The sequence below is a fragment of the Myripristis murdjan genome, chromosome 14 (genome assembly GCF_902150065.1).
Source record: "Myripristis murdjan chromosome 14, fMyrMur1.1, whole genome shotgun sequence".
NCBI lineage: Eukaryota > Metazoa > Chordata > Actinopteri > Holocentriformes > Holocentridae > Myripristis > Myripristis murdjan.
The window spans coordinates 12,417,967-12,426,422 of record NC_043993.1 but is presented as its reverse complement, the minus strand read 5'-3'; the positions used below and the strand labels follow the sequence as shown (position 1 = coordinate 12,426,422).

The 8,456-nt window shown below is 38.9% G+C and overlaps 1 protein-coding gene across 1 annotated transcript; it reads left to right on the top strand.

Annotated features, from left to right (window-relative positions):
* The first annotated feature begins 138 nt into the window (after window positions 1-138).
* mettl27 (methyltransferase like 27) lies at window positions 139-7,660 on the top strand. The gene is made up of 6 exons (XM_030068049.1): window positions 139-346; window positions 2,869-3,000; window positions 4,193-4,321; window positions 4,823-4,958; window positions 6,612-6,704; window positions 6,822-7,660. Exons 2-6 carry the CDS (start codon window positions 2,878-2,880, stop codon window positions 7,028-7,030), a joined length of 690 nt encoding a protein of 229 aa, XP_029923909.1. The 5' UTR covers window positions 139-346; window positions 2,869-2,877; the 3' UTR covers window positions 7,031-7,660.
* The last annotated feature ends 796 nt before the right edge of the window (window positions 7,661-8,456 follow it).

Here is an 8,456-nt window from a genome sequence, read left to right as displayed (position 1 = left end):
GCGGAGATTTGTCCAATCAGTCAATCAATCAATCATTCAATCAATCAGTCAATCAATCAACCAATAGACAAACAAAGATCTTTCTTGTATTTATCCCCAACAACGATAAAGGACCTCCTTACGACTGCCCACGTAGGGCGGAGGCAGTACAAAGCGTATTTAAACGAAACAGAAGTGAAGTAGAAGTGTTGTCAGGAGGAGGCAGCAGGAAAGGTTGCGTCTCTCTACATGGCTCTGGACTGCATGCTCTAGGATATTTAATTTACGTGGAAACTAGATCCACTCAAACAAGGCTAATATCCGAGTCTGCCGTAAACTACAAGTCCTACGTGTCAGTGAGGCTACCGTAAGTGACCCCGCTACACTGTTGCACGTGCTGTGGCGTTATCTGTCGGCACCAGGTCGAATAAAAGGTGGTGGGAGGGTGCCCATGATTTCCAGCTCTTAAATGTAACATTTTTGTCAGGACAGCAATTAACAATCACCTTCGCTGTGGATTAATCAATCACGTAGTTTCTCGGTTAGCTAAATGTCTGTTGAACGTCAAAAACCGTGACAAATGCCCGTTACAAGTTACCAGACCCTAGTCTAATTAGCAGCCACTGAAAAAGTTTTAATTTTATAGTCATATAAATGAAATATAAAAAAGCCAACATTTTTTGCATTTGTGAAGCAACCAGCAAATGTTTCGTTTTTTCATTTGATATATTCCAAAATGTATTACTTCATTATCAAAATTATAATTTTCAATGGACTAATCATTTAGCCGTCAAATCAATTCATCACTAACTCAGAGGGCTAATTCTTGTGTCCTATAAAGGAAATACACTATATGGACAAAATGATTGGGCCACCTATACATTACACCAGCTGTAGCTTTTATGACATCCCATTCTAAATCCATAGACATTAATGCAAGATTTTGGAGTGTGTCTGTGAGAATTTTTGCCCAGAAGAGCATTTGTGAGGTCAGACGCTGATTCACTGATGTATGCAGCCTATTCAGGATTCATCCGCTCACCTTGCCTTGTAGGCTAATATGTAATGTCAGACAGGTCTAGTCTGTTACAGGAACAGGCGACACATGAGTATGATGTTCTTTATTGATTTATAACCTTGATTGTTTTTCACCAAACTATACAAGATATAGGTTTTTCAAAGGTATACAAATGTGGTAGGCCTACTGTTAGTCCTATAATGACGACGACAACAACAACAACAACAACAATAATAATAATAATAATAACAGTAAGCACAGTAAACTGACTTTGGATTGCAGTAATTTCATCCCACAGCAGTATTTGCGCAATATCATAGTACTCTCACAACATTTTTTATCTGGTAGCTCAAAGTTGTTGCACTGGAATTTTTTCTTACCAGGTTAGAATTTCCTCTTCAGACACGTTCTGGAGGTGGTTAGGTTTGCACTTTGGTTGGATCCCACATATTCAGAAAGCAAGTAAATGTCTCTGAATAACCTAAAAGGTTTGGAAGTCAAAGGTGGTTATGAGTAGCCACAGGATGAGTTCAAAAGACTACATACTGTATTTTAACCTTTATGGTGGTGTCCCCCATTTTTAAGTCTGGTGACAAAACAATTGTGTCAAACTACAGACCCATTAGTATTTTATCAGTGGTATCCAAAGTGTATGAAAAATGGGTTGTAGAACAGCTGACAGCACACCTGAATCAGGGTACCACCCCCTTGCACCCAATGCAGTTTGGATTTCGCACCAACCGCTTTACGGAGACAGCTAACTGCTACCTCCTGGAGAATGTTAAGTCCAAATTGGATGAAGGTGGTGTAGTTGGTGCAGTGTTTCTGGATCTTAAAAAAAAACTTAAATCACCTGACACTTTTAGCAAAGTGATCTTATTTAAATTTTTCGGCAGATGCCATAAAATGGATGAATTCATACCTGGGTAACAGGACACAAAGTGTACGCATTGGTAGCAGCTATTCCTCGTACCTCAGTAGTAATATCGGTGTACCCCAGGGGTCAGTATTGGGCCCTGTCTTGTTTAACATGTATATTAATGATTTGCCGTCAGTCTGTCCATCTGTTGATGTTCATATGTATGCGGACGACACTGTTCTTTATGTGCACGCAAAAAATAAGGAACAGGCTGCAGCCAAACTAACTGCAACATTGGTCCATTAAATTTAATTTAGCTAACTTTAGACACATGAGGCCATACTTGACTACAGAGTCTGCCAAACTCTTTATGCACGCCATGATCGTTTCTCACATTTCGTATTGTTTCATAAGCTGGTCCCAAGCAAGCACAACAACTCTGAAGCCAATTGAAACCCTCTACAAGCAGACTGTAAAAACACTAGATCAAAAGCCTATCAGCTATCACCACTGTCCTATACTAACAAAGTATAAACTGTTTAAGTTTGACAGCTTTAGCTTTAGATGCCTGTCTCATTTTTGAAATACTGCATGGGCTGGCAACCCCCACCCCTCCACCCCCAAGGTGTTGTGTGTAACACCTTGTATGTCTGCTTGTCTGTAAGTCTTGCTTGCTTGTCTGTTTTTAGTAATTTGTTATTCTAACAGTGCTTCATTTTTGTTCTGCTGATTTTATTTCTTTTCTTCTTTCTACTGTTTTACTCTTTTCTTCTGCCTTGGCCTGCCAAGGGACTGCGGATGAAAACTAGCTAATCTAGCTAATTCATGCATTTACATTTTAATTCAATATTGAAATGTCAATGAATGTACACTGTCCCTTTTTAAATAAACAAACAAATAATAAATGATATGAGAACTTGTTTCTCTGTAAATGCATGCTATAATGTCTGTAACAACCGGTGACTGTTGTGTCTGTAACTATGTATTTTTCTTTTTTTCTTTTTCGATTAAGGTGAATGGCATGATGTCGGCTGAGAATCGAACATTTGAAAATGTGAAAGCTGTTATTTTATCAGCTCATAAGAATACAACATCAAGCAATAAAATCACCTTCTACGACAACTGGGCAGAAAACTATGATCAGGTGAGGCGGCTGAAGCAGGGTATGTGCAAAACATGAGCAGTACTTTCCTTACTTTCCAATGACATTTGACGGAAGGTATTTTAAGTGTAGCCTATAATTTTATTGTGCAAAAATCAAATGATTACAATTATGATTTTTTTTTAAAAAGAAAAAAAAGTATGTGCTGCATTACTTTATGTGACTTCATCCTTTAACAGGATAGGGCAGTCCCTGTACTCTAAATAAATGGACTGCCTTGATCACAGAAACCGAGGCATGAATGACCTCTTGTGGCCAGTAACCAAGACTGCCACAAACTTCAGCATCCAGTGTGAAAATAAAAGAAGAGAGTGTGGTACTGAAATTTTTCTCAGCACCACATTGTCAAGTGTAATCCTAGTGTGGGACCACCAAATTAATGTGTGGATTAGGAATAAACATCTTAACAATGTTCAATTATGTTGTAGGGAAATCTGTCATAACTATCTATACTGGTTATACTGGTTATAAGGTTATTTCTCTCCTCTTTAAGAACTTTGCTTTTTGGAGCTTTTTTTTCCTCATATGAAGTACAATATTTAATTATGGAATGTAACAGTCCATGGCACAGATGGGCTAATATGTACAGCATCTGTGCTTTATGAATAGAGTTACATTAATTGTAACAAGAGGATAGTGAATATATATCTAGACTCTGTATCCCAGGTTCTATCGATTATTTGACTTATGATTGATCAATAGCGTTATCATGACAAAACTGGCACCATCTATTGTATCATCTACATGATATCTATCGTGTGAGTAACAGCCTTGTTTTTGCATTCCACATTGATTTAAAACATGATTGGTCATTGCAGAGATTTACATCAACCTACATGCAAAGTATGGAACATTTAATTTAAGACTGTAAGAAGCAAGTTCTAACCTACAGCTAGCAACATGTAAGGCATATCCAGAATGTTTTGTTTGTTTGTTTGTTTGTTTGTTTTATTAGATCACACATCTTACTGACAAATATGTTACCTGCCACCCCAGACTTTCCTGGGTTAGAGTCGGGCCTGGGATGTTTGTTGCATGCTCTGTCTGCCAGAATCTTTTCTGTCACTCTCGACTAAAACTATCAAGTGAAAGCACAAATGACACTAAAAAAGACTAAGATACCTATTTAGGCTTTCTTATGGCTTCTGTTTTATGTTACTGTTGCTCTGGACAGGATGTGGCTATTCTGGACTTCCGTGCTCCGAGTCTAGCAGTGAAGAGCATCGACTCTCATTTCGCTGGTGACCGTGAAGCAGCTGTGGTGTTGGATGTGGCCTGTGGTACCGGACAGGTCGCCAAGCTGGTAAACAACACAGCAGAAAAAAAGCACCCTCACAGTTATGATGTGCTTGCAAAAATCAAAAGGAGATGACACACACTTGGGCTATACCTTTGAGGAAGTAATGCTTTATTTACACACATTACAAAATGCAGAAATTTGACAACATCTTTGTCTGGCTGAAAAAAAATAGAATAGAGATAGTTCATTGTTTCCTATGAATTCATGTTAACCTCCAGCATAATTCGATAATTATGTGGCACAGTTCTGTGCTATAAAAATATTAGTCTGATAAAGACTTCTCTGTTTCAAAATTTGTGTTAAAGTGTTATCATTTTGTGGTTATGGTTTTACAGCAGCTACTTCTGAATCTGTGTAGTTTTCTGGGGATATTTTAATTAAAACCAGGGTTTTATTCCAAACTGTCCAACCATTTGTTGATCTATTTCTGATCAGTCGTCCTTATACAGGTTTGATTTTTACCACCATGACCTGAACTCAACCAGCTGTGTCACTGTTGTGCAGATGAAAAGACATGGATTTCGACATTTCGTGGGCATTGATGGAAGCAGAGGTATGATGGAGCTGGCTAAAAAGACAGAGCTCTACCAGGACCTCAAGCAGTGCATGCTGGGAGAGGAGCCACTACCTGTCCAATGGGGTAATTAAGTGTTTAAGTGTAGTAGTAGTAATTTAATTTAATTTTTTCCCGATGTCATGCATCAAAAGGTGCCTAGCCAGGCATGGACTTACAAGACACTACAAAACATAACAGATCAAAGCAATAACATAACAAGAGCAAAAGAACAAATACAATACACCTTAATTCACGTCAATGTCCAAACTAAACAGGAATACAAGTATGAATTCAAGCCTGCTCCTCAGACATCACAGCTTTAAAACATAACTTTGCCACTTCTTAGACACAGACTGTGCCCTTTTTAATCATAAAGTGCCCTCATACGCTGTTGATAACACAAACCAAGCTAGATGAAACCCTTAATCAGACTCTACTTCTTAATTTTTATGAGATAAATGAGTTATTGTGATTCAGTCCATTTATGTTCATGTAAAAAACATTCAGAAAAACTTTTTTGAGCAGTTCAGAGACGTATCAAGAAATGCACATTTATGCCATGTGTAGAAGCACATTCAGCATTTTCAGAGAAAAACATGGAAGTGTGTGTATGTCTCAGCCTCACAGAGCAGGACACAGAACCACATACACTCATACTGGTTTAGCTGATGTGAACAAATAATTGTAACATTTCCAATCCAGGCCATTTGGTCTGTCTGGCTATAAAAAGGGGCTTCTACCAAACAGCCATTAGCTTACACTAGCTGACTGTAGTTATCAATAATGAATGAAATGAAGTGTTGCATATTCAGTGCACTGAAAATATTTGCAGGATTTCTGAGGGTGATTGGTGCAGTACTCTGGGTTGATTTTAGTGTTCATGTTTTAGTGTCACAGTTACTAAATGCTTTAGCCTTATTGATGATGTTAAAGGGTCTAGACCATCAAAGTTGAATGGGTAGAACTGGCTTGGGACTTTGGTTCACAGCAAATAAAATTGTTTCCAGGTGGGTCACCTTGACATGGCAACAGCTGGAAATGATCAACTGATGTCGAGTCGCCAGAAGAGTTTGTTTACATCGGGAGAACTGATGTACAGCTAACAGAAACTGTTTTCATTGCTTCACGCTGAGTATGATTGCAATCAGCAGAAAATGCCTAATTTTTGGTGATATATATGTGTATGTGTGGTTGAACTACAGGCCTATTGCATATTGCACTGGTAGACCAAGGTTCAGTGGCATCACCCAGTGTAGCGATGCAATACCCAATCTTTGGGACAGAATTTTATTAAAAAATATAAGCTTTTTTTCCAAAGAGGTCTGTCTCTAGGAGGGTTGTGGATGGAGTGTGGCTGTGTGGAGACACTGAGTCGGGAGTTAAGGATAATGAGGATGTGCCAGCAGGGTTTGTGACAGAGTCTAGAGTCCATGTATGTGTTATACAAGCCGCCTGAGGAGATTAGCCTATTTTATTCAGTGTGTTCTCATGAATCAGTGTTGAAACTATACTTTCTTGAACTTACTTTCACTTAGATTTTTGTGTTCTGGCGGATTGCGCTCATCTTTCATTCTTCTTATTTGATTTTATCACTGCTGTTGGGTTTTTATTGTCGTTTTTAACCTTGTTTTCAAAAAGTGCTCATTAGATAAATCTGCAGTGGATATCTAATTTTGGAAGTAAAGTCTTCATCTGTTGTCTGTTTTGATTCACTGGCCTCTTCACCTCCTGCTGCAGGGTCATTTGATGTGGTTATGATCACCGGAGCATTGAGTATGGGTCAAGTTCCTGTCGGGGTAGTCAGAGAACTGTGCAAGGCCACCAAACCAGGTGAGGCGCTCTCTCTGAGCTGAACTTTTGATCTGTGATTACAACTCAATAACCTTAGTGTAGGTATGGTTTAATCACACACACTAACATTAATGCACTATCCCTTGTTCCCACTAGGTGGCTACATTTGCATGACGACAAGAAGTAACTATGACAATTTGGAATACAAAGCAGCCTTGGAGTGTGAGCTGAAGCGAATGGAGGAAGAGGGGCTCTGGGTTTGTGTAGATAAAACTGAGGTGGAGGATTGGGAGAAAGCAGTGTCAGAGAAGGAGGAGGGATACATATCTGGTTGTCTCTATGTCTACAAGACACTGGCACCATAGCACAATGCAGCACAGTGTAGAGGTGACATCCCAACAAATACACATTGGACTTGTCAAATGGTAAGGAAAGATCATGTAGTTATATGACACATAATTAAAATACAGTGCATGTGTCAGTTCACTGATAGTGAAAGAACATGATATCAGCCTCTGCTATTAGCTTGTAGTTGAGTTGGCAGGAGGGGCAAGTCTGTGTCCTTCAGGGAGCCAGACAGATGAAATCACATTCATAAAAACAACAAATTAATTAGGTCTATGTAGCACTGTGGGACTGTACAAGTTGGTCGTATCAGCCCAAAGCCAAACAGCTCTCCAACTTTAGAAGCTTGTGTTTTGTGTTTGCTGTCGTGGTGTAAGGAATGTCTGAGCCAAACCTTTAAGCCAAACTATCCTGTTTAAAGATGATCATATTTTTATGTGACTGTTTTGATAAAATCTTTTATGTATCGTTTTATTCTGCACTCTTTAAACCTCAGTAAAACAGTAAAACCTGCAACGGTAACGGTAAAACCTGCAATGGTAAAACCTGCAGTTTTACAACAATGAACAACAACAATGAAAAAAGCAAGTACTGTTCAAGATGATAGCAAACATTTGTTCCTGCGATTAAAATCTGATGGATTAAGCACATGGTAGCTGACACATATGAACCAAACTGGGTATATGTGTAAAAGTAAACAATGTACCTATATACAAATCTGAATAATGTATTTCCCACGTTCAAAACACATACAGGAATTTGTATTTTGCCAGTGACATCTATAAACATGTACTGGCCTCTTACATAAGTAAAGACATGAAACAAGGACAGCAAAGGGACATTTAGTACAAAGGTGCAAGATATAGAGCAGACTGTATATTTCAGTGTATATCCTCAGTAGTCTATTACACTTTTGTATGCACAAATCTTTGACCTGTACAAATTTGACAAGATAGTCTAAAAAGGTCTGTGATTAAAAGATAAAGCTGAATTGCAGGGCAGGCTGTTGCTCATGCTGACCAAAAAGTTGCCCAGTGTATCGCCAACATGAGAGATAAGTTGACTGTCAAAGGCATTTCAGCTGCTGGCTGACACACAGCCATAACTGTGCACAAAAGTATTTGGCAGATAGGCACAGTAGTATGCCAGATTAATCTTCTAAAACCGTCACGTAACTCTGGCACATTGTCCCTGTGCTCTTAAAATGGCCATGATCAGGCCTTTGCCAAAAAAACAAACACTGATCCTGAAGCCCTAACTAATTACAGGCCAATATCAAATCTCCTGTTCCTCTCATAAATACTTGAAAACCTGGTAGAGCGTGTACCACTTGTTAAGGCTCAGTCCTGACTGGAGCGTCCTAGATTCAAATCCAATCTCAGGCCTTTTGCTGTATACCATCCTCTTTTTCTCCCTTCCTTTTCCTGTTTCTCTATACTGTGACTG

Coding starts and splice junctions, on each gene's coding strand:
- mettl27 (XM_030068049.1), top strand. CDS start 2,878: ATGATGTCGGCTGAGAATCGAACATTTGAAAATGTGAAAGCTGTTATT. Junction 3,001..4,192: donor GGGCAGAAAACTATGATCAG/GTGAGGCGGCTG, acceptor TGCTCTGGACAG/GATGTGGCTATTCTGGACTT. Junction 4,959..6,611: donor GCCACTACCTGTCCAATGGG/GTAATTAAGTGT, acceptor CTCCTGCTGCAG/GGTCATTTGATGTGGTTATG.